This window comes from Amphiprion ocellaris, chromosome 3 (assembly GCF_022539595.1).
Source record: "Amphiprion ocellaris isolate individual 3 ecotype Okinawa chromosome 3, ASM2253959v1, whole genome shotgun sequence".
NCBI classification, from domain to species: domain Eukaryota; kingdom Metazoa; phylum Chordata; class Actinopteri; family Pomacentridae; genus Amphiprion; species Amphiprion ocellaris.
The window spans coordinates 35,855,336-35,883,205 of record NC_072768.1 but is presented as its reverse complement, the minus strand read 5'-3'; the positions used below and the strand labels follow the sequence as shown (position 1 = coordinate 35,883,205).

At 35.0% G+C, this 27,870-nt stretch overlaps 1 protein-coding gene across 1 annotated transcript; it reads left to right on the top strand.

The window, feature by feature from the left end:
- The first annotated feature begins 138 nt into the window (after positions 1-138).
- nox5 (NADPH oxidase, EF-hand calcium binding domain 5) lies at positions 139-27,691 on the top strand. Its single transcript, XM_055007538.1, has 17 exons — positions 139-985; positions 6,389-6,530; positions 8,141-8,291; positions 9,064-9,274; positions 10,519-10,756; positions 13,505-13,658; positions 15,134-15,306; positions 15,379-15,561; positions 16,366-16,498; positions 17,908-18,050; positions 18,131-18,316; positions 19,383-19,427; positions 20,714-20,838; positions 20,956-21,040; positions 21,126-21,225; positions 22,640-22,806; positions 27,407-27,691. The coding sequence occupies exons 2-17, from the start codon at positions 6,411-6,413 to the stop codon at positions 27,536-27,538; spliced, it is 2,346 nt and encodes a 781-aa protein (XP_054863513.1). The 5' UTR covers positions 139-985; positions 6,389-6,410; the 3' UTR covers positions 27,539-27,691.
- Positions 27,692-27,870: the final 179 nt, after the last annotated feature.

The following is a 27,870-nucleotide window of genomic DNA, read 5'->3' as shown; positions in this document are numbered from 1 at the left end:
TAATATTCAATTTTTCCTTTTAGACTCAGAATTTGCATCTAATATTTATGTTATCTCATTTTTTATTGTATCTCTTAGTTTTTGTTTAACTATTTTCTCTTCATTTTTCTTTTTTTTAACTCTGAATCTTTATCTCATAATATTTATCTTGTAAATTTCACATTTTATCTCATAGATTTTCCTTTTCAATCTCTTCATTTTTATCTCTTATATCTTCTTTTTGAAATTAAAATTTTTCTTTCATTATTTTTTCTTTATATCTCTTAATTTTTATCTTAAAATCTTTCTCGCAATATTGCCATGCTATGTTTATTTTTTATCATTTTTGTCTCATAGTTTTGCCTTTTCTTCATTTTTACCTGTTCATTTTTCATGTTCAAATTGAACTTTTTATTTCATTAATTTTTCTTTATATCGTATTTTTTTAATCTCATAATATTGCCTTGTTATCCTTTATTTTTTCCTTTTTATCCCATAGTTTATCTTGTTTAAATATGAATATTTCATTGATCTTTTTTTGTGTGTCTGTAATGAGCCTCCATACAATCCAACGGTAAGACTTTAAATTCTGGATGAACTTTGATGTAAAAAGTTTGAAGAATCCGTACAACAGTGATAACATTAAAATCTGTATTAATAGAAGGTTTATTAAACAAAATGTGAACTGTAAATAGTAGTTTTCCCTTTCATTTAAATCCAGACCTGATCGATGTTCCTCCTGGATAATAAAACTGTGATTTCAGATTAAAAACTGTTGATTTTTGTGATTATCTAGCAGAAGTTTCCTGTTTGTGCTGCAGACTGAGGTTCAGCTTCACTCTGAGTCTGTGTTCGTTGTGTTCCTCTGCTTCCTCGGCGTCCCGGTGAGTCTCGGGGTTTGGTTGGACGAGGTTTGATGTCAGATCCAGCTGACGGAGCTCAGAACAAGAGGAGGACGAGAACAGATTCACAGCAGCTGAGGACGGAAGGAGCTTCGCTGCAGCAGGTAAAACTCTCATTACTGCCTCTGAATACAGCCTGTTTCCTCTGTAGTTTAGTTAGAAAGTCTTTAAAACTCTGAGTTTAGATTGTTGAAGTCTTTTTCCTTCCCTGCTGTAGACTTTAACATCAAGTTTAAATGTTTCTTTATGTGGTTTTGGGCTCTTAGGAGACTTTCTTAGAGAAATCTGAAAAAACAGATTCACAGAAATTTATTTTCCATTTTTTCTGGATTCTAAGAGAAAATACTCCTACCTTACAAAATTCACAATTTGTCGCAAATAAACAACATTTTATAGACCTCTCATCAGCGAAAACAATCATTAATCTTCAATTTAATTCTCAAGCTTCTCATCATCTCTCACTATTTTTGTTAAAATTATAAAACTTTGGAGGCAAATCCAGAATGAAAATAATGTTTTATGTACAGATGCTGCTGTGTGGAGGAGAAAAAATGACTTAAGCATGCTAAAGAATTATTAAATGCTTTTTTTTTTTTTTTTGCAGCTGCGTAGTTTAACACTCTGGAATCCAAGTGGTTTCTGGGCATTTTCTGCTCCTGTTGCATCTTTTTTTCTCACTCTTTGCTCATTTCTAACTGCAATATAAAGTCCTGCATCAGAGCTGTGACTGGAAGTAGAGAGAACTCTTTGCAGTATGACAAAGTTATAATTTCATTAATCATTTATTTAGCAAAATGTAAAATCCTGGAATCAACTTGTACAATTTTCCAAGTGTCTTATTTTCACATCTTCTACAAACTCAGTATTTTTCTCTCTCCTCTGCTCATCATGTGTAGAAAGATGTTTCTCCATGCTGAATGTATCTCCAACAACTTGCTCCTCTGTTCACTGTTTCTGAGCCATGATGCATTTATTTTATTCATCCAGTAGCTTTGATTTTCCTCTCAGTCTGTCTTCTCGTCTCAGTTTTGTGTCTTTTTTGTCATTTTGTCCCGTTTGTGTTGTTTTATTTCTCATTTTTTGTTGTTTTTGTCATTTTGTGTCTATTTTTTTGCTCAGTTTGTGTCTCATATTTGCTGCTTTCTTTCTTGTTCTTGTCATTTCATCTGACTTTTATGTCATTTTGCGTCTTATTTTTGTTGTTTTGTGTCTTATTTATATCATTTGGTGTCTCTTTGTGGTGCTTTTGTCTCCACATTCTATAGATATTTAACTATTTCCATGTTTCCAGCCTCTACAGACTTTTTCTCTCTACTCTGCTCATCAGCTGTAGAAACATATTTCACCATGCTGAATGTATCTTCCAACATAATGACAATTTTAAATGCATGTGTGTAGTTTGGATGTTTTCTTGTGTTTATTTGCATCCTTCACTGCTTCCTAGTATTTTATCATTTAGAGAATAATCAACAAATGAGCTGTACTGATCAGATCTGTTCAGTCTGATTTTTGATTAAATCAGTAAAAATGAACTTTTACAACAAACAGCAGCAGAGACTCAGAAACTCTTCACTCTTTATTTTCGTTGGTTTTGGTTCTTGTCTTGACTCTGAGCTTGAATTGTTTCTCATCTCAGAACTTTCAGCTTCAACGTGTTTGTTGCCTGTGTCTCATTCTGCGACTGGCATCGCCATGGCGACGTCCTAAATGATCAATAGCTGTCGTCGTGTCGGAAAACAGCAGGACGTTCATTCAGGAGTTCAGGTGTTCATGAAGGCTGGATGTTCCTCTGAGCTGCACAGCAGTTTCTCTCTGTGGTTAATTATTATTGATTATCAATTAGTGTGTGAGTAATTTGGTAAATCAGCTGCTTAATCGATTGGAAAATGTTTATTTTTCATCATCAGCTCTCAGAGGTGTTTGAAGGTGAATCCAGAGATTCAGCCACTGTGTCAGAACATGAAAAACTGCAAAACACACATAAAAAACACCATTTTAAAATATATATTCTAGACTAAAAAAATAAAATAAACACACTGGGAGCTGAAACTGAAACAGCTTTATTATATAGTCATGGAAAAAATGATTAGACCACCCTTGTTTTCTTCAATGTTTTGTTCATTTTAATGCCTGGTACCACTAAAGGTATATTACCTGAAGAATACAATGAACATGACAAAAAATGCAGCTGATTCCATAATACTTTATGTCCTGTTTGACATGCTTCAGCTTAATTATATTCCCAGGGTACATAGAGGCCATTTCATGTCATCAGCAGCACATGTAAAGGTCTAGAGTGGTTTCCTGCTGACATTCAAGCCGTAGCACAACTCAGAAGTTGTCAGCTCTCATATAATGCCTAAAACTAAAGAATTATGTGAAGCCACAAAGGCAGCCATCTTGGCACTGCTGGAAATTGGCATGAGTGAGAGACAGGTAGCGATAAAACTGAAGATCTCCAAGACAGCCGTTCATTACACCAAGAAAAAACAAGCCCAACATGGTTCTACCATGGTCTGAAGTCACACAGAGCAGGAAGAAGCTCTTCATCAATGAAAGGCAGAGGGAAGCTGGTTACTCTTTGCTGGGATCACAAGAATTGGACTGTTGATGATTGGACTAAGGTTCTCTTCAGTGATGAATCCAGTTTTCAGTTGATGTCCACTCCAGCCAACTTACTGGTTAGGAGGAAGCCTGGAGAAGCTACAAACCAGACTGTCTGCCCCTACAGTAAAACATGGGGGTGGATCATTGATCATCTGGGGTAGTTTCAGTCTGGATGGAACAGGGCAAATGCAATTGTGTGAAGGGCAAATGAACCAGGTCATGTTCGGGGCTACTCTTGAAAACAGTCTTCTTCCATCAGCTGGAAAACTCTTTCCTGCCTCCAATGACTGGATTTTCCAACAAGATAATGTCAGTTAAAGCCTGGATAGAGAACCAGAACATTGGAACCAAGCCTTGGCTGCTCAATCACCAGATCTAAACCCAATTGAAAACCTGTGGAAAATCATCAAACACAAAATGGAGAACCACAAGCCCAAAAACAAAGCAAATCTGCTTGAATTTGTGCGACAGTAATGGGCTGCTGTGACAGCAGGACAATGTCAGAAGCTGGTGGAGAGCATCCAAGACACATGGCTGCAGTCATCAGAAACAATGGTTATGCATCAGCACTAACTCCTGTGTATCATGTGACTAAAACAGACAGAAAAGAAAACATGAAATACCTAAAAGCTGTTTTTAGCAGTGCGATGCCGTAGCTACTGATGGAAGAACTTAAGTGATTTTGGTTATTATCAAGAAAACCACCGAAAATGTCTGATATCAGCTCTTAAGCTAAACTCTTTTGAGCTATTTTTGTTGTTATCATTATATTTGTCCAAACAAATGTACCTTTAGTTGTACCAGACATTAAAATGAACAAGAAATAGAAGAAAACAAGGGTGGTTTAATAATTTTTTTATGACTGTATATATAATTATTCAGTATAAATGACAGCTGAAGTCTAAATGTTGGATTGTTTTTAGACAAAATGGAAGAAAAATAGCACATAAACATGTAATATTGTACAAATCTTTAGTGATAATGAGTCAAAATGTGTAATATTTCGCAACTAAATACACAAGAAAGCTGTAATACAGGCTGTTAACATGTACATTTCAGCAGTGAATGGATGGAGAATTAAAAGGTCAGTTCACCCAAAATAAAGGTTCAATCATTATGTTTGATGAGTCTAAAGCAGAGAACATGTTGTAGGACTTTGATTTACAGATAAACAACAAAGAGATTAAAACAAAAACAATAAGAGTAAAATTAATTGTTACACATTCATTTAAACCCAACAGACATAGTTTCTCTCCTGATTCTGTGCAGGATTTCAGGATCTGTCTGAGAAAACTAACCACAAAATATTCCGTTTTCAGAAACAATAGAGGCAGAAACCCAAACCAAAGTTGTCTCAATACCAGCAGAGAAAGAAAACAAATATTATGCTAGTCATTTGAGGTGAACTGACCCTTTAACTCTCGGTGGAACATCTGGGCGTCGACCCACGACTGAAATCATGTTCTCAGGATGAAGCTGGTTTATCTTGGAAATGATTCCAGCTTTAAGACAAGTTCATGTGACAAATCTTTGTTCTGAAGATACTGAAAAGAAAATTAGCTGCAGCAGTGGTTCTACTGAACAAAGAGTTTCACATGTGGATTTTTCAGCTTGGACAGATGTTCAATGAGTCATGAAAACAGCAAGAACACGAAACATGTAAAGTCAAGGCAGGTTCACTAATCAGGACTTCAGGTTTTTCTGTTTCACATTTCCTTTCAAAAAATTACATTCAGTTTGTAGTTTTTCAGTTTGATGTACTTTATTCTAGTTTTATCTTTATTTTATGTCGTTTTTGTTGTTTTATTAACACGTTTCTGTTCTTAACGCCTTGTATGCTGTAGTAGACGATGTATTCATGTTCTTTTACTGTATTTTTACAACTAAGTAAAAGTACAGTAACACTTTACTCGTTCTGCATTTTTCAGTTTATTTTCCCCATGAATTCTTTAAAAATCAACAGCTGTTTAGCAGTAAATTACAGCATGTTTTGAGCAAAAACCATCACAGTTTGGTGCTAAATATAAGGGAATGTAGGAAATTTTACCCCAGTCGTTAATATTAAGCAAAACAAAGTTCATTTAGAAATCCTAATAAAGGTTTTGGGATTTTTCAGAATCAGAAAATATCCATACATTAGCCTTATAACCTAAATTCTTAACTGAATGTGTTATTAGATAATTGGAGATATTAAATAAACTTATATCACCTGATTCTTCTAATCCAGTGAAGAAGTAAATAATAACAAATTTGAGAGAAAGGTGTTTTCAGTAAACAAAAATTCTTTATTTGTATACACATTCATCTATTTTAAGTTGATGTAGGATTTCAAAACATATGAACTGAAACATGTTTTTTCGAGAATCTGTATTCTATTCGTATTTATTTTTTAATAGGTTAACTCATTAAAAACGGTTTTACATTTATAATCTCTTTATACGTTTTGGGTGCATCAATATTAACTATAAAGTCAAATAACTTTTGTGGCATAAGTGAGAAAACTTATAAAGTGGCATGAAAATAAAGATTCAGGTACTTAAATGCATTGATGGAACATGATTAAGTACTTTGAATCATCTTTTTGCTAAAAAATGCTCTACAGCTAAACTTGTGCAACAATTTTAACTTAGATTTTGTTGTAACTTCATCAGAACACTATGAGAATCCAAGAACCAATCCATTTAAGACAGCTTTTACCTGAACATAAAACTGAACATCATCAGCGTAGAAACGAATTACGACAAACTGTGGTCCAAAGAGAACACCTAGAGAATAAACAAGGACCCAGGATTGACCTCTGAGGAACTCCACAGCTTAGAGGAGCTCAGAAACAAACATCGTGCTGCTGCCAGACATTAATAAGATATTCCCATCAATAATTCTGTTGGTTTTGTCTCTAGCTGCAGCACCAGAACCAGGATCATGAGTCTGGACGAGGACGCCCGATGGCTGGAGTGGGTCACCAAACAGTTCGAGACCATCGCCGGAGACGACAAAGAGATCGACATCGACGAGTTTAAGACGGCTCTCAAGGTCAAAGAGGTGAGAAGACAGTTGAAGTGACGTTTTCAGATATTATTTGGAGATGATTTTCATGCAGAGTTGACAGAGATGATTTGAACTTTAGATAAAGTTGAACAACTATAGGCCTTGATAAACAAATCATCATCCAAAACATGCCCTCAAAGATCAATCAATAAATTATCAGTGTAAAATTTGACAGTAGAAAGTATAAAAGATACCATTAAAGTGAACCTGATGTTCTCTGTGATAGAATTGAACTGTTCTGTTAAAACAGTATAAATGTAGGTTTGATGGATACAGTGTATGAGCTACACAGCGTAAGACTTTCTGTGCTACCACTGAGGTTTTATTTACAGTAGCAGTTAAAAGCTTGGACACAGCTTTTTTTGTTTTTATATTGAACTTTTTCTACAGTGTAGAAGACGTCAAAGCTGTGACATAACATTAATTTATGTAAAAAACAAGAAAGTGTAAAAAAAAAAATATGTGTTTAATACGTTGAATTCCTAAAGTAGCCCCTGTTTGGAATAATGGTATCTTAGCTTTACTGTCTCAAGATGAAACTTGAAAATTTCTAAAGAAATTTTGAGTGTTCCAGTGCTGCTACTGCCATTATGCTGTTATCTCATATGGACTTCAGTGAGATCCAATTCGCTGCTATTAGCTCCCAATAGCTTCTGTTAACTCGTAATTGTGCTGCTAGCTCATGTAAGCTATAGAAAGTTACACTTAGCTACTGTTAGCTCCTAATAGCTCCAGATATCTTCTGTTAGGTCCTTATTGGTCCAGTTAGCTTACATTAGCCACAGAAAGCTGCAGTTAGCTGCTGTTAGCTCCAGGTATTTCCTCTTAGCTCCTAATTGCTCATTTTAGCCCATGTTAGCTACAGAAGGCTCCAGTTAGCTGGTAGTGGCTCCAGATATCTCCTGTTTGCCCCTAATTGGCTATTCTCAGATGGACCTCACTTTGGATAAAAGCGTCTGCTAAATGAAATTGTAGAATAGTAGAATTGTAATTGCTCCTGTTCATTCAAGCTAGTTACAGGAATCTCCAGTTAGTTGATGTTAGCTCCAGATATATCCCGTTAGCTTCCAATTGCTCCTGTTAGCTACAGAAAACTCCAGGTAGCTGCTGATAGCTTCAGACACTCCTGGTTGCTCCTAAGTGCACATTTGCTCAAGTCAGTCCCTGAAAACTCCAGATAGCTGCTGTTAGCTCGAGATATCTCCTGTTCCCTCCTATCAGCTCATGTTAGCTACTGCAAGCTCCAATTAGCTGCTGTCATCACCATATAGCTCTTGTGTAATTCTGATGGTTCCTGTCAGTTCCTCTAAGTGTCTTTTAGCTTAATTTTGCTACAGCTGGCTCCGGTTAGCTCCTGTTAGCATCTTTTAGCTCCAGCTAGCTCCTATTAGCTTCAAATAGCTCCACTTAGCACATGCGTGTATCAAATGTCTCCATAATCCAAGAATAATGGAAAAGTTCCCCCATTAAGTTACATGCTGCTGTATGTGATTGTTGTACTGTGAGTCCTGTGCTTTGTCTGGTTTGTCCGTGAATGTTTTAATTTGTGCTGCAGATAGGATCTAAATGAAAATAAGTTAACTTAACATGTATGTTGTGTGCAGTCTTTCTTCGCTGAGCGTTTCTTCGCTCTGTTCGACTCGGACGGCAGCAGCTCCATCAGTCTGGATGAGCTGCTCGAAGCTCTCGACCTCCTGATTCATGGCAGCGAAACCGACAAGCTGAGATTCCTGTTCCAGGTCTACGATGTGGACGGTCGGTACTCATCGTGCAGAAACACGACGTCTTCCAGTATATCCTCAACCTGCTTCATGTTTATACAAATGTGGAGATCTTTTTTTGATGAATGATGTTCTCAGTTCGTAAAGTTGCGGGAAAAAAGTTTTATCTGACCAAATCCAAACCTCCAAATTGATTTTTATAAAAAAGTATCTACTAATTCAAATAATTACAAAGAAAAGATGGAAAATTTGCACATTTTTTGAGTGGAATTTGAATCCAAAGGAGTTTCAGCACTATTTAGTTTATATTTTTTATATATATATATATATATATATATATATATATATATATATATATATATATATATATATATATATATATATATATATATATATATATAAACTAAAACATCATGCAGCCATACATGCGCTACACTAGAGGTCTCAGGTTCGAATCCCCCATTTGTCGCAGCCTGGCTCAAAGACTGAGACAAGTTACTAGACTTAGCTGATGGCTAAGAAAAGTTATTTATTTTTCTCCCACAAAACAAAACAACAACAAATGTGTAAAAATCTGTGGTTTAAGATGATCTATAATTGAGGCTGATGGCATTCAGCGACAGAGTTTTAATTTATTTTATGACATCAGGCATTTTCAGCTTTTCAAATGTTTTTTGTTTTTTTTGAGATAAGGGGAAACAGACTTCACTTATTGAATCTGGGCTCCATGAAGTCATAATGTTCTTCATCAGATTTCCTCTTACGCTTGGTTTTGGTTTCAGTTTCCTCCTGGTTTTTCTTTGCAGGCAGCGGTTCCATCGATCCAGACGAGCTGAGGACGGTTCTGAAGTCCTGCCTGCGAGAGAGCGCCATCTCCCTGCCGGAGGAGAAGCTGGATGACCTGACGCTGGCGCTGTTCGAGTCGGCTGACAAAGACAACAGTGGCTCCATCACCTTCGAGGAGCTCAAGGCCGAGCTGGAGAACTTCCCAGAGGTGATGGAGAACCTCACCATCAGGTAGAAGCACCCACCTATCCTCTGGTGCTATCTGTACGTTTTATTATTAAAAAACAGGAGGGTCATCTGTCTTAGTTCACCGAATGCTCCACTGACCATTGATTGTTGGTGAATATTGATTGAGTTGACCATGTTTAAAATTTGGGCTCAGGGGTAGCAGTAGTTTTTGAGTTAAAAATCCTAAAAGAAATTGAGGTCATGTCGATTTTTACTGAGCATGGTGGTGGCAGTATCATGTTGTGGATCAATGCTTGAAGTGCCGTAACTTGAGAAATAAAGTAGGTGGAGTCCTGAAATTTTGCAGGCTCATTGATATTTACATCTGGTCTTCAATGGTTTAACCCAGCTTTGACAGAATAATACAAACCAGTTATACGATGGTTTAAATTTAGTCAAAACATTTCCGTGTTTCTGTTAACTCCAATATCCCACCAACCATAAAACCTTTATTTTTAGAGTATGGAGCCAGTCAGAGGCATACTTTATGAGAAAAACTAAAAACTTTTTATAAAATCATTTGAAGCACAATGAGCTGGAAGACCAGGATTTTTCTCTTAGCCCAGTAACAATATTATAAATCTCTTTCAGATGGGACACTGGTAATGTTTTTACCATCATAGCTGCTCAATACATGTTAAAATATCGGCTATAAATGCAAAAAACAGAATTTTAATAGTTTTTTGCACTTAAAATATGCTTCTGACTGGCACCATACTCCACATTTTTAAAGCTCCTATCGGTTTCAATCACAAGAAAAAAAATCTGCCTCTTTGAGTGAAAAATGAAGGTTTAATGGTTGATGGAATATCGGCGTCAACAGAAACATGGACATTTTTTGACCAAATTTGCACCATCATATAACTGGTTTGTATTATTCTATCAAAGCTGGGTTGAACCATTGAAAACCAGATGTAGATATCCATGGACCTGCAAAATTTCAGGACTCTAGCTACATTATTTCTTTAGTTATGGCACTTTATCATTGATCCACGGCATGATACTGCCACCACCATGCTCCGCAAAAATGGACATGACCCCACCTTCTTTAAGAATATTTAACTCAAAAACTAATGTTACCTATGAGTCCAGATTTTACACGTTTTACTAAATAACATGCGACAAATCTGACAAATGTGAGATGTTCAGGCATGAACTTTTGCATTGAGGTAAAACGATCATAAAGGAAACCTGACTGAAATATTAATTCCAGCATATTCACCCTGTCTTAACCGTCTCCTCCTCAGCGCTGCTAACTGGCTGAAGCCTCCAGAAGTGGACCAGAAGAAGCGTCAGACCCCTCGGTACCTGACCCGGGTCTACTGGCAGAACAACAGCCGGAAGCTGCTGTTCCTGTGCGTCTACGCCCTCCTCAGCCTGCTGCTGTTTGTCGGCGCCATGCTGCAGAACAGCCACGGCGGCGCCTGGTTCATGGTGGCCAAAGGCTGCGGACAGTGTCTCAACTTCAACTGCACCTTCGTCATGGTACGACTGCAGCTGGCCGCTAAATACTCTACGAAATAATACCGCAGTACTTCACAGATTAAGATTTTAGAAACAAAACGTCTGATTAGTTTGTAAAAATCTAACACTCTGCTGTAGATGAAACTCTCCCGCAGGATTTAAAGTAGTTTATTAATAATAATAATAATAATAATAATAATAATAATAATAATAATAATAATAATAATAATAATAATAATAATAATAATAATAATAATAATAGCTTCAGCAGCTGTAACAATAAAATGATACTAAGCTAAGCTATGCTAAGCTAATCCCTCTTAAGGTCAAACTATCCAACCATACAGTGTGTAAAATAGTGATAAGAGTAATCTCTAACTGTTCTGACAACTCATTGATCATTTTTCTAGTAAAATAATAAGCATACTAGCGCCTCAGCTAATTATTTTCATTGTCAGCTAATCTGTGCAATATTTTTCTCGATTATTAGTTGTTCAATTTAGAAAATGTCAGAAAAGGGTAAAAAAATAAAAAAAAAACTGTCGATCGGTGTTTCCCAAAGCCCAAGATGACAAATGTTTTATGTAGGCAAACTAATTCACTTTACAGTAACACCGGAAGAGAGAAATCAGAAAATATTCTCATTTAAGAAGCTGCAACTACAGAATTTTTACTTGTTTCCCTTAACAATTACTCAAAATATTTATTAAAAGAGTAAATTATTAATTTTTATTGATTATTGGTGGAGCTTTGAGAACACACGATGGATTTCACCCCTGAAAAGCAAGAATTTGTCTAATTTCTTTGTCTTAGCTGGACAATGAGTTGAATGTGGTTGGCTTTTGACAAAAAAATCTTAAAAATTGGAAACTGGAAACAGAATTTTCACTGTTTCCTTATGTTTTATGAAACAAATGTATTTTGAGCACCTTTATCTTTAACGCTTTAGTTACATTTTACCATAATACTTTTACTTAACTGATATTTTTAATGCATGGACTACTACATAATGCAGTAACTCTACGTTTTCTTAGGTAAAGGATCAGAGTACTTCCTGATAAAAATAAATCAAACAAGGAAATAAAGTTTAATACACTTTATTTTAGTTCTTTCTTTTCCAAGTATGGCTTCACTGTGCACAGTTGAACATTGTTAAAAGGACATTTGTTCATCCTTATGCCTTTAATAAATTAATAATTGTTATTGTGAATTAAACTCAGCAGTGTGTGATGTGTTTCCATGTCCAGCAGAGGGCAGCACAAACCTGCTGCTGCTGAATATAAAGCTGTTTCTGTTCAGGTGGAGGCCAGAAGGAACTCTGTGTTTCTGTCTGTTTGCTGTGTTCGTTTCAGGAAAACCTCCTCACTTCATTTTCTTACCTTAACATCAGCACAAACACAGAGTTGCCATTTTATAAATAAAGCAGTGAAGAAAGAGAAAGAATGAACAGAAAGTCACATAAATTGAAGTAACTTTATTGATACGACAATGGAAAATACTGTTAGAGTAAATGTCTGATCAGTAAAACGTAGTTAATATATTAAAGGTTAAAAGAAATGGATGCAGAAAAAAATGTCTCCAGTAGCTGATATATTGTTTTATCTTAGTATTATTATAACTGATGCTCTATATAGTATACGCAGCATTTTACTGTTTTTGTTTTGGATTTTTTTGCTCTTTGTTTTGGACTGTAGCTGTAATGATTTTGAGTCAACAGTCCAAATCTTAGAGTAGTTAAAATTTATGGCAAATATTAAGACAATTCAAAACAGACGCAAAAAAAACAGTTTCTGCGTCCAAATACCAGCCGAGCCTGGCCCAAAAACACAACAATTTAGAAAACAGACTAGCTAAGAAAAATAATTTAGCCTTCCCCCCTCCACACACACACACAAATCACCAAACAAACCGAAAGAAACATCAGACAAACAGCAAATTTTTTGGAAATTTCAGCTTTGTGCTTTCAAATTATCTATAATTGAAGCTGTTGCTGTTAAAAACATAATTTTAATTAATTGGAAAACAGGTTTTATCAGCTTTTTGAAGGTTTTTGCACATAAAAATCTTAATTTGTAAATTTACAAAGAGCAGTAAGTACAATATTTCTCTATGAAAACAAAAAAAATAATACACTACCGTTCAAAGGTTTAGGGTCACTTAGACAATTTCATGTCTTCCATGAAAACTCACACTTTTCATTCATGTGCTAACATAACTGCACAAGGGTCTTCTAATCATCCTTTCAGCACCATTAGCTAACACAATGTAGCATTAGAACACAGGTTGCTGGAAATGTTCCTCTGTACCTCTATGGAGATATTCCATTAAAAATCAGCTGTTTCCAGCTACAATAGTCATTTACAACATTAACAATGTCTACACTGGATTTATCATTCATTTAATGTTATCTTCATTGATAAAATTGCTTTTCTTTCAAAAATAAGGACATTTCTAAGTGATCTCAAACTTTTGAATGGTAGTATAAGTACAAGTGCCTCTAATTGATACAGTACTTCAGTAAATGTACTTTTTTGGTATTACATTATGCAGTAACATCTTTTAACTCAATCACCTGATTCTTTAAAGGAGCCTCTCCAGATGTGAGTTTATTGTCCAGCTGTCGTTAGCTGCAGATGGTGGTTGTATATTAGACCGTCAGTCCTCTGAGGCTCCACTCAGGATACTGGATCAAGGTTCTGAAAGTTGTGTTCTGTACAAACTGAGGCAATTTTGTGACGTTGAGCTGTTTCTGTGTTTCTGTGTGTTCAGTTGCTGATGCTGCGACGTTGTTTAACGTGGCTGAGGGCGACGTGGGTGGTGAGAGTCCTACCTCTGGACCAGAACATCCTGCTGCATCAGATCGTCGGCTACGCCATCCTCTGCTACACTCTGGTTCACACCACCGCTCACATCTTCAACTTCGGTACAAACACACACACAAACGCAAGTCTCAGGTAGACCCGACACTAGGACCCGAGTCTGACTCAAAAATGTAAAGATATGAGACCACAGAGGTAAAATGTGGCCTTTAAAGATGTGACCCCTGAACTAAGATAATGTTCAGACAGAAATTCATCATGGTTCTGTTTGTTCGACTGTACCATTGATCTGAATGTTCAACGAGTTTCTGTCAAACCGTTTGAGATGTGAAAAACCTGTGATTCTAGCCGTCTAAAGACCTGAAACCCACCCTGGGTAAGTCCTCTAAAGATCTAAGACTTGATTTGGACATGTCTATAAATACTTGAAACTTGACTTTGACCACCCTTCTGAAGACATGAGACCTGACCTGACTTGGACTAGACCCCCAAAGACCTGAGACTCGACTTTGTTTAGTCCTCTAAACACCTGAGATCTAATTTGAACTCGCCCTTTTAAATACCTGAGACCTGACATGGGCAAACCTTATAATGACTTGAGACCTGATTTGGACACGCCCTCCCAAGACAAGGTTTAGGCTGCTAAAGACTTGACAGATGATTTAGACTAGCCCTCCAAAGACCTGAGACTTGACATAATCTAGTCTTTTAGATTAGTCCTTGGTAATACCTAAGACTTGGCATGGACATGTCTATAAATACTTGAAGCTTGACTTTCACTACCCTTCTAAAGACCTGAGATCTGACCCGACTTGGAGTAGACTCCCAAAGACCTGAGACTTGATTGTGATAAGTCCTCTGAAGACCTGAAACCTGACTTGGACTAACCCTATAGTGATTTGAGGCCTGATTTGGACATGCCCTCCCAAGACTTAACTTGGTTTAGCCTACTGAAGACTTGACAGATTACTTAGAGTAGCCCTCTGAAGACCTGAGACTTGACTTAATCTAGTCCTCTAAAGATGTGACACCTTACTTGGACGAGCCCTCTTAAGACCTGAAGCTTGACTAGGACAAGCCCTTGAAAGAGTTAACAGATGACTTGGACTAACCCGCTATAGACCTAAAGCTTAATTTGCACTAATCCTCTAAAAATGTGAGACCTGACTGGACTAGTCATTTTAGACCTATCTTGGATTCGTCCTTTAAAAACTTGAGACTTGACTTGAACGTGTCCTCTAAAGACTTGACTTGGACAACCCTACTAAAGACTTGACAAATGACTTGTACAGGCTTTTTAAAGGAAATACCTGAGATGCGACTTAAACTAACCTTCTAGAGATTAGACTTGGACTGGCTCTCTAGAGATTAGACTTGGACTAACCCTCTAGAAATTAGACTTGGACTAATCCTCTAGAGATTAGACTTGGACTCACCCTCTCGAGATTAGACTTGGACTAAACCTCCAGAGATTTGACTTAGACTAATCCTCTAGTGATTTGACTTGGACTGGCCATCTACACACCTGCCACCTGACCTAGACTCGGCGTACTGACTTGTGTCCTGTTTCGTGTCCCAGTGCACCTGTCAGAGAACAGTACCTTCAGCCTGTGGGAGTACCTGCTGACCACCCGTCCAGGTATCGGCTGGGTGAAGGGGACGGCCTCTCTGACCGGAGTTGTGCTGCAGGTGGTGATCTGCCTCATGGTTCTCTGCTCCAGCACCTTCGTACGACGCAGTGGACACTTCGAGGTGAGCATCCAGGAGACCAGATCATCATCATCACACTACCACTACATACTCAATAGTTCTATTTCTCTGCAGGTGTTTTACTGGTCTCACCTGTCCTACATCTGGGTCTGGTCTCTGCTCATGGTCCACTGTGCAAACTTCTGGAAGTGGTTCCTGGTTCCTGGTCTGGCCTTTATCCTGGAGAAGATTGTGGGAATCGCAGTGTCTCGAATGGGAGGTCTTTACATCGTGGAGGTCAACCTGCTGCCGTCCAAGGTGCTGAACACAAACAGAGCCGACTCTCCTGGATCTAGTTAGAATAGTACTACTACCACTGCTACTACTACTGATAACAATAATACTTATAAAGTACTTTTCAAGACACTCAGATGCTTTACAGGGTAGACAAGAGTGCAAGATATACATAAAATAAAGTGGAGCTATAATCTGGTTATTATTAAACGGACATCAGGAATTTAATATTTCAGACTGATTTTAGTGCGATTTTTTAAATTTGTGAATGGGATAAGTAAATAAATAAAGGGTAAAAGAGAATAAACTTGCCAATAAAATTAAAAATATATAATAAAAAGAGAAAACCTTAATCACAAGGCTAAACATAATAACAGTAGTAGTAATAATGGTAGATAAATAAAAAATTTAAATGTGAAAAAGTAAATAAATAAATGGTAAAAGAGTATAAAATCAACAAACTTATTTAAGTATTACATAATAAAAAAATAGAAAACCTTAATGACAAGGCAAAAAATAACTATACTGTCAAACATAATAACAAACAAAATAAAAATAAGTAAAGACAATAAAACGAGCAATAAAGTTAAAAAAAATATATCAATTAGTTGATAAAATAATAGTTATAAAAATCAAACAACTGTCATTAATCAACCTGTTAATTATTTTCTTTAGAACCAAATAATTTGGAGTTAATTTTCCTTCTGCTTTAGTGTCTTAGTGACACATCTCTGGTCTAATATACTAAATTTGTAGTAATGTTAATAATGAGGCCTCTACAGAAGCATCACGATCAGAGTTTTATTTGTGTTTTCGTCTGTTTTCCAGGTGACTCATCTGGTCATCAAGCGTCCTCAGTTCTTCCACTTCAAACCTGGAGATTACGTCTACATCAACATCCCGGTTATCGCCAAGTACGAGTGGCATCCGTTCACCATCAGCAGCGCTCCGGAGCAGTCAGGTATCTCAGTCTGAGGCAGCAAAACCATCTATACTGGGTTTAGTTATCGGTTTGAAGCTACAGAGTCAATTCTGACGTGATGCCAGATTTTTAGTGCTTTTTGTAAATCAGAAATGTTTTATTTTTGGTGAATTTTTAAACGAGGCAGAATAAAGTGATTTTGATGAGATGTCACAGTTTTAGCTGAGATGTGGTTCATTTTCCTGATGGAACTTCCTGTCACACACAATACGTTTAAGGTTTGCAAGTTGAAAATTCATATGTCTCTGTGCAAAAACACAAATAGAAGTCATTAGTATTTGTCACGCTGTATATTTGCTTAGACTTTTTCAATTCTTTTTTTGAATTTTTGGGACATATTTTTCTACTTATGTTTATCTATATATTTTTGTATGGCTTATATTTGTAAAACTTTGAATGGGAGCAACTTCCTAAGACTTGACTCGGACATGTCTATAAATATTTGAAACTCGACCTTGACTACTCTTCTACAGACTTGAGACCTGACTTTGATTAGTCCTCTGAAGACCTGAGACCTGACTTGGACAAACCATATGACTTTAGACCTGACTTGGACATGCCCTCCCGAGACTTAACTTGGTTTAGCCTGCTAAAGACATGACAAATGACTTAGACTAGCCCTCCAAAGACCTGAGACTTGACTTAATCTAGTCCTCTAAATAGGGCTACTGAAAGTAAGGTGCCACTACTTGGACTAGCCCTATTAAGACCTGAAGCTTGAATTGGACCAGCCCTCTAAAGACTTAATAGATGACTTGGACTAACCCTCTGAAGACCTAAAGCTTTATTTGCACTAACCCTCTAAAGACATGAGACCTGTCTTGGACTAGTCATTTTAAGACCTAATTTGGATTTGCCCTCTAAAAACTTGAGACTTGACTTGAACGTGTCCTCTAAAGACTTGACAGATGACTTGTACAAGCTTTATAAAGGAAAGACCTCAGACGTGAGTTAAACCCTCTAGAGATTTGGCTTAAGCTAACCTTCTAGAGATTAGACTTGGACTGGCCTTCTATACACCTTCCAGCTGACATGGAATCGGTGTACTGACTTGTGTCCTGTTTTGTGTCTCAGTGCAGCTGTTAGTATTTGTTACGTTGTATACTTTCATTTATATTTCTTAGAACAAAGCACATTTTACACTTTATGCTTGTGCTTTGATTTTTTTTTTTTTTTTTTTTAAATCTTTAGGACAAATTTTTCTACTTATTTTCATCTACATAGTTTTTGTACGGCTTATATTTGTAAGACTTTTAATAGGAGCAACTTCCCTTCAGGGATCAATGAAGTATTTCTACAGTTTCTGGCTAATATATTGTTTCATTTTAGTATGCCTTTCAATCCCATCGTAGAGTTTTGGGGTTCGGATTGTGACTTTTACCTTCCAGATGCTTTGTGGCTTCACATTCGTTCAATGGGTCAGTGGACCAACCGTCTGTACGAATACTTCAGACAGCCAGAGACCGAGACGGTGAATCCCAAGCGACTGGCGACGAGCCTAAGGAACCGCCGGCAGCTGCTGAAGGCTCAGGTTTAAAATCAGATGTCTTTAAGTCATTAATCATCTCTGGATGTCGGTTGTTCTTCATGTCTCTGTGTGTTTCCTGGCAGGAAGGTCTGTTCAGCTCTGCAGACTGTAACGCAGACGTAGCGTCCAATGAGGACGACGCCATCGAGTTGACAATGTACCGACAGAACGGCTCCAGTGTTCCTCCGACATCGACGTCCAAACTTGCAGAACCTCTTCCAGACGAACCAGGACCAGCAGAGAGAGGAGAAGCTCCTCCAATCAGAGAGGTCCGCACCACAAAAACTGCATACATCAACTGTAGATATGAATACATAGTATACACAAAACCAGTCAAAAGTTTGGGGTCACCCAGGCAATTTCATGTTTTCCATAAAAACTCACACTTTTATTCATGTGCTAACATAACTGCACAAGGGTTTTCTAATCATCAATGAGCCTTTCAACACCATTAGCTAACACAATGTAGCATGAGAACACAGGAGTGATGGTTGCTGGAAATGTTCCTCTGTACCCCTATGGAGATGTTCCATTAAAAATCAGCTAGTTTCCAGCTAGAATAGTCATTTACCACGTTAACAATGTTTAGACTGGATTTCTAATTAATTTAATGATATCTTCATAGAAAAAAAACGGTTTTTCTTTCAAAAATAAGGACATTTCTAAATAACTTTTGAATAGCAGTGTATGAACTTATAGCACTATGTTGATGAATTTCATATGACAGAAATGATACGACTGAGCAGCCTTGGTGGAGTGCTGTGCTCTCTGAGTGCTTTTCCTGTCTTTAAAAAGTCACCAAAATGGAGTTGTTTATTAGCCAGAAAAACTGTAAAAGCAGAAAGAATCCTCAGGTTTTCAAATGTGCAGTGGTTCTTGAACTCATCACATGTGGCGTGCAGTTCCATTCGGAAAATTGATTAAATCTAAGCCTAAAATTGTTATCAGAACCTGTATTTTCTATGTTTAAAATAGCAGTTCTCCAAAAATAAACCATTTGTCAAACCCTCTGATCCCCAAAACCTGTCGGCAGGTTTTTCTTTCTCCACAAAACAAACCAAAACAAAAACGGAAATGCAAAAATGGCACCAGCACAAAAAATTGTCAGATTTTCAATTTTCTAAGGGTTCGTATCATCTGTGGCATGTGGTTGCATCACAAAATTTAACCAATTATAAGCTTAAAATTGTGATATTTAATCAAAATCACTTCATTCTACATCTCAATACTGAAACCGTTTAACCATGGCACGATGAAAAGTAAATGCTATCGTTAAATAAATTTTTAGTGCACACGTATGATCATGTGTTCACCCGGTTCTCTTTGTACCAGCAGATGTCTGCCAAGCTTGGTGAGAACCACAGATTCTGCAACATCAAGGTGAGGAATTTTTTAATTAATATACATCAATAATCAATATTTGCTGCCACCACCGTGTTTCACATCATAATGCTACCACCACCATGCTTCATGTCATGATGCTGCCACCACCATGCTTCACATCATGGTGCTGCCACCACCATGCTTCACATCATGGTGCTGCCACCACCATGCTTCACATCATGGTGCTGCCACCACCATGCTTCACATCATGATGCTGCCACCACCGTGTTTCACATCATAATGCTACCACCACCATGCTTCATGTCATGATGCTGCCACCACCATGCTTCACATCATGGTGCTGCCACCACCATGCTTCACATCATGGTGCTGCCACCACCATGCTTCACATCATGGTGCTGCCACCACCATGCTTCATATCATGATGCTGCCACCACCATACTTTCCATCATTATGCTGCCACCACCGTGTTTCACATCATGATGCTGCCACCACCATGCTTCACATCATGATGCTGCCACCACCGTGCTTCACATCATGATGCTGCCACCACCATGCTTCACATCATGATGCTGCCACCACCATACTTTCCATCATAATGCTGCCACCACCATGCTTCACATCATGGTGCTGCCACCACCATGCTTCACATCATGATGCTGCCACCACCATGCTTCACATCATGATGCTGCCACCACCATGCTTCACATCATGATGCTGCCACCACCATGCTTCACATCATGATGCTGCCACCACCATGCTTCACATCATGATGCTGCCACCACCATGCTTCACATCATGATGCTGCCACCACCATACTTTCCATCATTATGCTGCCACCACTGTGTTTCACATCATGATGCTGTCACCACCATGCTTCACATTGGGGATGGTGTGTTTGGTGTCAAACAAACACAACTTATAGCCTGACGGACAATAAGTTCAGTTTTGGTCTCATCACACAAAAGGAATTTCTTCCAGGTGACTTCAGAGTCTCTACATGTTTTCTAGTGAACTCTAGTCCAGATTTAATTTGAGCTTAATTTGAGCTCAACAGTGTCTTTCTCTTTGCCTCCCATAAAGCTTTGACTGGTGAACAACAGTTGTTGTGTGAACACTCTCTAACATCTCAGCTGCTGAAGCTTGGAACTCCTTCTTAGGAGTCATAGGTGTCTTGGTGTCCTCCACCAGTAATCTCTTTCTTGTATGGCCACTCGGACAAATGGAAAAATTGCTCTAGAAAGATGATGGATTTAACTGGACTTCAAGGAAAATCACCATTTAGACACATATTTACTGTGTAAGTGTGTATTTTCTGTCAGTGCTACGTAGACGGACCTTATGGGACTCCTACACGACAGATCTTTGCCTCCGAACACGCCGTCCTGATCGGAGCTGGTATCGGGATCACACCTTTCGCTTCCATCCTGCAAAGCATCATGTACAGGTGAGGCGTCTATGTCACTCTTCAGCCCATCCATCAGTCCCTCCGGTTATCTTCTGGTTCAGTAAAATAATAAAAATAACTGTATAATGTAACAGGCGTGGTGTTTGTTTGACTCAGGTACCGCAGGAGGAAGCAGAACTGTCCCAACTGTAACTACTCCTGGTGTGAAAACATCAAAGACAGCGAGATGAAGTTGCGCAAAGTAAGAAAATGTTTAAAGACGCAGTTTAATGAAACGTGTTTTTCGTCAAAATGTCGATATTATGATTGGGTTCTGACCTCTGCAGGTTGACTTCATCTGGATCAACAGAGATCAGAAGTCGTTCGAGTGGTTCGTTAGTTTACTGACCAAACTGGAGATGGATCAGGCCGACGAGGAGCCCGAAGGTGAGACGAGGGTTTACAAAGAGAGAAAAACACTGTAGACTGACTAAAAAAATCCTCTAAAAATGGTTAAAAACTGGCAGCAAGGGAGCCAAATACACAGGTTCTGACAAAATACTGACAAATATATTTAGCAGATTTAAATACAGTAAAACAGTATAATTTCACAATTGTCTATTTAGCATTTTTCAGTTCTATCATATTTCTATTCTTTCAAATGTCAGGAATTATCTGTCAAATATTTATATTTTTGCGGATTTGAATGCAGTGGGAGAATAGCAGCATTTTTACAATCAAATGTTGTAAAAGAACAAAATGCTGTTTCTAAAAAATACAGATTTTTGATGTGGAAATTTTATGTTTTTTTATAGTCGGTCTGTAAATTAGAGCATTTTTCTGTAATTTAACAAAAATGGAAAATTTGCAAAATAACTGTTAATGATTATTTACCATTTTTGAATCCTTAATATACTTTTAAAAATAAATAACAGCAAATATCTCTAAAATTACATTTTTTTTTTACTGCCAAGCACTGTTAACAAGATCAGAAACATTTGCAAAAATACAGATTTTTTATGTGGAAATTTTGTACAGTTTTATATTATTTGCAGTTATTTTTTTTAGTCAGTGTGTAAATTATTTTTTTAATATCATTTTATTACATTTTATCTGTAATTTAACAAAACAGGGATTGTAAATAACTGTAAAATAATTATTTACCATTTTCAATCCTTAATATACTTTTTTTTAAATGAAAACATCTGTAAAATAACAATATTTTATGCTGACCTAAGTTAAACATTGTTAAAAAAAAAAAAAATTAATATTTGCAAAAATCCAGATTTGTCATGTAGACTTTTTTTATACAGTATTTTACAATTGACAACATATAAATTGTAACACTTATTGTGATTTTACTACATATTACCTGTAATTAATAAGAATAAGAACAAAATGTGAAAATATAAATCTTTTTTGCTGACTTCAGTTCATTGGTAAAAACAAATAATTAACATTTGCAAAAATGCAGATTTTTGATGTGATTTTTTTTGCAGTTTTAACCTGTTTTGTTTGTTTTTTTTAAACAATATTTTACAATTGACATGTACACTGTAAAAACTATTGTGATTTCACCAGTTGAGTTGCCTGTAATTATTAATTTAAAAAATACAGGGAAAACCTGTAAAATAACAAAATGTAAGTTAAAAGCTGTTAAAATTTGAATTGTTTACAGTGTAGACGACCTGTGGAGAGACAGAAAAGAATATAAACCTTCAGAGCATCTGCGGTTGTTTAACAGCATTAAATACAAGTGGAATGTGCAGATAGGAATGTGAGATCTTCTTCTCCTCAATGGTTCCAGATGTTTTTCACTTCATCCTGTCTAGTTTTATAATCATGTATAACTGTTTGTCAGGTCGCTTCCTGGAGATGCACATGTACATGACGTCAGCTCTCAGTAAGAACGACATGAAGGCCATCGGCCTGCAGATGGCGCTGGACCTTCTGGCCAAGAAGGAGAAGAGAGACTCCATCACCGGACTCAGAACCAGAACCCAACCAGGACGACCCGAGTGGGGGAAGGTGAGCAGTACGTCCAAACTTTGAAGCTTTTTGTTGGATTTTTCTGATCAATGGATTATTTAGTTCCTAGTTTCCAGAGACATCTTCTCTTGTTCTATCTGAAGGTTCTTCTGCTGCTTTAACTGACTACAGATTATAGTGACATCTGAAGGTAAACTACAGAACAGCAGCTTTCTTCTGCAACTCAGATCCTTTAAAGCAGATAGAAGCCGTCAGGATCACGAAAACTTACGGGAGTGGACCCTTAATTTGACTTTCAGCCTTGTGGTGTAGAATCCAGCAGCTTCAACTCTGAGTGCACAAAACAACTGATAGTAGTTATCATAGTTAGATATTTACTGCAAAATGTTATTTCTTCTGCTGAACCTGAATTTTGTTCCTTCATGTTTTTAACGCATTTGAATGACGACAAACTGAACTAATTAGACAAAAGTCCGGTTCTACGATGACGTAGGAAATAGAACAATGGAGGTTTGTTATGTTGGTTTATGTGGAGAATTAACATTTTTGAGGGTGTGAATCTGTGCTATGTAAATAAAACTGAACTAAATTTAAATTAAAAACAAAATAACATTAAAAAATACCAAAATGTCATATGTCAATGTATGTCGAGAAAACCTACAAGAAATATAAACAATGTCATAGTATAGTATGTCATAAAAATATTTTAAAAATGCAAAAAATGTCGGTATAGCATGTCGTAAAAACATAAATTTTTAAAAAGTCATAATACAGTATGTCGTAAAATCATTTAAAAAAATCAAAAAGTCATAATATGTCGAGAAATCCAAAAAATGTCATAGTACAGTATGTTTTAAAAATTTAAAAAACCAAAAAAAATGTCATAGTATGTTGTAAAAATAAAAATACAAAAAAGTCATAGTATAGTATGTCGTAAAAATATAGAAACATTTAAAAATGTCATAGTATAGTATGCCGTAAAAACATAAAAATCAAAAAATGTCATAGCATAGTATGTCGCAAAAGCATAAAAAAAATTTTAAAATGTCATAGTATAGTATGTCGTAAAAATATAGAAAAATCAAAAAATGTCATAGTACAGCATGTTGTAAAAATTTAAAAAACCAAAAAAAGTCATAGTATGTCGTAAAAATTTAAAAAACCAAAAAAAGTCATAGTATGTCGTAAAAACAAAAAAATCTAAAATATGTCATAGTATAGTACGTCGTAAAAACATTTTAAAAATCAAAAAATTTCATCGTATACTATGTCGTAAAAAGGTCATAGTATAGTATGTCGCAAAAGCATAAAAAAATGAAAAAATGTCATACTATAGTATGTCGAAAAATGTCATAGTATGGTATGTCTTAACATAAAAATCAAAAAAATGTCAGTGTAGTGTTGTAAAAAAAACTCATAGTATAGTATGTTGTAAAAACATAAAAATATGAAAAGTCATAGTATAGTATGTCAAAAAATGTCATAGTATAGTCTGTCTTAAAACATAAAAATCAAAAAAAGGTCATAGTATAGTGTTGTAAAAATAAAAAAACAAAAAAGTCATAGTATAATATGTCGTAAAAATATAGAAACATTTTAAAAATGTCATAGTATAGTGTGTCGTAAAAACAAAAAAATCTGAGATATATCATAGTATAGTAGGTTGTAAAAATATAAAAATCAAAAAATGTCATAGTATACTATGTCAAAAATCTCAAAAATGTCATAATATAGTATGTCGTAAAAACATAAAAATCAAAAAAATGTCATAGTATAGTATGTCTTCAAAACATAAAAATAAAAAAAATGTCATAGGATAGTATGTTGTAAAAATAAAAAAACAAAAAAAGTCATAGTATCGTGTCGTAAAAACAAAAAATCTAAAATATGTCATAGTATAGTACATTGTAAAAACAAAAATCAAAAAATGTCATAGTATAGTATGTCGTAAAAACATAAAAATCAAAAAATGTCACAGTATAGTGTCGTAAAAACAAAACATCTAAAATATGTCATAGTATAGTATGTTGTAAAATAAAAAAACAAAAAAAGTCATAGTATAGTATGTCGTAAAAACATAAAAATCAAAAAATGTCATAGTATAGTATGTCGTAAAAACAAAACATCTAAAATATGTCATAGTATAGTATGTTGTAAAAATTTTTAAGAAGCCATAGTATAGTATGTCGTAAAAATATAGAAACATTTTAAAAATGTCATAGTATAGTATGTCACAAAAGCATGAAAAAAATGAAAAAAAATGTCACAGTATAGTATGTCACAAAAGCATGAAAAAATGAAAAAAAATGTCACAGTATAGTATGTCGCAAAAGCATAAAAAATCAAAAATGTCATAGTATAGTATGTCGTAAAAATATAGAAACATTTTAAAAATGTCATATAGTATGTCATAAAAACATAAAAATCTAAAAAAAAGTCATAGTACAGTATGTCATAAAAACAAAAAAATCTAAAAAGTGTCATAGTATAGTATGTCGCAAAAGCATTAAAAAATCAAAAAATGCTATAGTATAGTATGTCGTAAAAATTTAGAAACATTTTAAAAATGTCATAGTATAGTATGTCGAAAAAACAAAAAATCTAAAATATGTCATAGTATAGTATGTTGTAAAAACAAAAAAAATCAAAACTATATAGTATGTCGAAAAATCAAAAAAATGCCATGGTACATTATGTCGTAAAAATATAGAAAAATCAAAAAATGTCATAGTGCAGTATGTTGTAAAAATTTTAAAAAACAAAAAATGTCATAGTATAGTATATCATAGAAACAAAACTCAAAAAAAAAATGACAGTATAGTATGTCGTGAAAACAAAAAATTTAAAAAATGTCATAGTACAGTATGTCGTAAAAACAAAAAATCTAAAAAATGCCATAGTATAGTATGTCGTAAAAATATAGAAAAATCAAAAAATGTCATAGTACAGTATGTTGTAAAAACATAAAAATCAAAAAAAGTCATAGTATAGTATGTCGTAAAAATATAGAAATTTTTTTAAAAATGTCATAGTATAGTATGTCGTAAAAACAAAAATCAAAAAATGTCATAGTATAGCATGTCGTAAAAAAAAACTAAAATATGTCATAGTATAGTATATTGTAAAAATAAAAAAATCAAAAAGTCATAGTATAGTATGTCGTAAAAATATAGAAAAATCTAAAATATGTCATAGTATAGTATGTCGAAAAATCAAAAAAATGCCATAGTATGTCGTAAAAATATAGAAAAATCAAAAAATGTCATAGTACAGTATGTTGTAAAAATAAAAAAAAACAAAAAATGTCACAGTATAGTATGTCGAAAAAATAAAAAAAATGTCATACTATAGTATGTTATAAATATATAGAAAAATCAAAAAGTCATAGTATGTCGTAAAAGCAAAAAAATCAAAAAAATGTCATAGTATGCTGTCGTAAAAACAAAAAAATCTCAAAACTGCCATAGTATAGTATGTCGTCAAAACATAAAAATCAAAAAATGACAGGGTATAGTATGTCGTAAAAACAAAAAATCTAAAAAATGTCATAGTATAGTATGTCGTAAAAACATAAAAATCTAAAAAATGTCATAGTATAGTGTAAAAATATAGAAAATTTTAAAAAATGTCATAGTATAGTATGTCATAAAAATATAGAAACATTTTAAAAATGTCATAGTATAGTATGTCGTAAAAACAAAAATCAAAAAATGTCATAGTATAGTATGTCATAAAAATATAGAAACATTTTAAAAATGTCATAGTATAGTATGTCGTAAAAACAAAAATCAAAAAATGTCATAGTATAGTATGTCGTAAAAATATAGAAACATTTTAAAAATGTCATAGTATAGTATGTCATAAAAACAAAAATCAAAAAATGTCAGTATAGTATGTCGTAAAAATATAGAAAAATGTTAAAAATGTCATAGTATAGTATGTCACAAAAGCATAAAAAAATTTAAAAATGTCATAGTTTAGTATGTCGTAAAAACAAAAAATCTAAAATATGTCATAGTATAGTATGTTGTAAAAATTAAAAAATCAAAAAAATGTCATAGTATGTCGAAAAATCAAAAAAATGCCATAGTATGTTGTAAAAATATAGAAAAATCAAAAAATGTCATAGTACAGTATGTTGTAAAAATTAAAAAAATCCAAAAAATGTCATAGTATAGTATGTCGTGAAAATATAGAAACATTTTAAAAATGTCATAGTATAGTATGTCGTAAAAACAAAAAATCTAAAATATGTCATAGTATAGTATGTTGCAAAAATAAAAAAAGTCATAGTATGTCGTAAAAATATAGAAAAATAAAAAAATGTCCTAGTACATTATGTTGTAAAAATTTTAAAAAACAAAAAAAGTCACAGTATAGTATGTCGCAAAAGCATTAAAAAAATCAAAAAATGTCACAGTATAGTATGTCATAAAAACATAAAAATCCAAAAAATGTCATAGTATATGTAAAAATATTTTTAAAAATTCAAAACATGTCAGTATAGCATGTCGTAAAATCGTTTTCAAAAAAATCAAAAAGTCATAGTTTAGTATGTCGTACAACAAACCAAAAAAGTCATAGTATAGTATGTCATAAAAATAAAAAAATGTGTTTTGGATGTGTTTTTGTGCTCCAGGTGTTCCAGAAGGTATTTGAGGAGAACAAAGGGAAGGTCCACGTGTTCTACTGCGGTTCTCCAGCTCTAGCCAAAGTCATCAAGGCTCAGTGTGAACACTTCGGCTTCAACTTCTACAAGGAGAACTTCTGATGAGGCCCAGGCTGCCGACACACAACGCCTGCTTCACTTTTACACCTGAACATGAACCTAATCCAGTTAAAGTTTTCCTCTGAGTGTTGCTCTGTGACACTGTTTACATTCTGTCTTTTGGTCGACTAAAATTAAACACTAAATATGTCGGTGCACGATGCTCGCTCTGTTTTTGTTGCTGCAGCTTCTCATCTTGTTGTTACTGTCCAGAGTTCTGCACTATGAAGGAAGTTCAACATAAGAAACGATTTGGTTATAGGCCGATTTAAATCTGAAACCCTGAACAGAACCAGCTTAGCTCCACAGCACCAGTTACCCTGGAGATCTAGCAG

Coding starts and splice junctions, on each gene's coding strand:
- nox5 (XM_055007538.1), top strand. CDS start 6,411: ATGAGTCTGGACGAGGACGCCCGATGGCTGGAGTGGGTCACCAAACAG. Junction 6,531..8,140: donor CGGCTCTCAAGGTCAAAGAG/GTGAGAAGACAG, acceptor TGTTGTGTGCAG/TCTTTCTTCGCTGAGCGTTT. Junction 9,275..10,518: donor ATGGAGAACCTCACCATCAG/GTAGAAGCACCC, acceptor TCTCCTCCTCAG/CGCTGCTAACTGGCTGAAGC.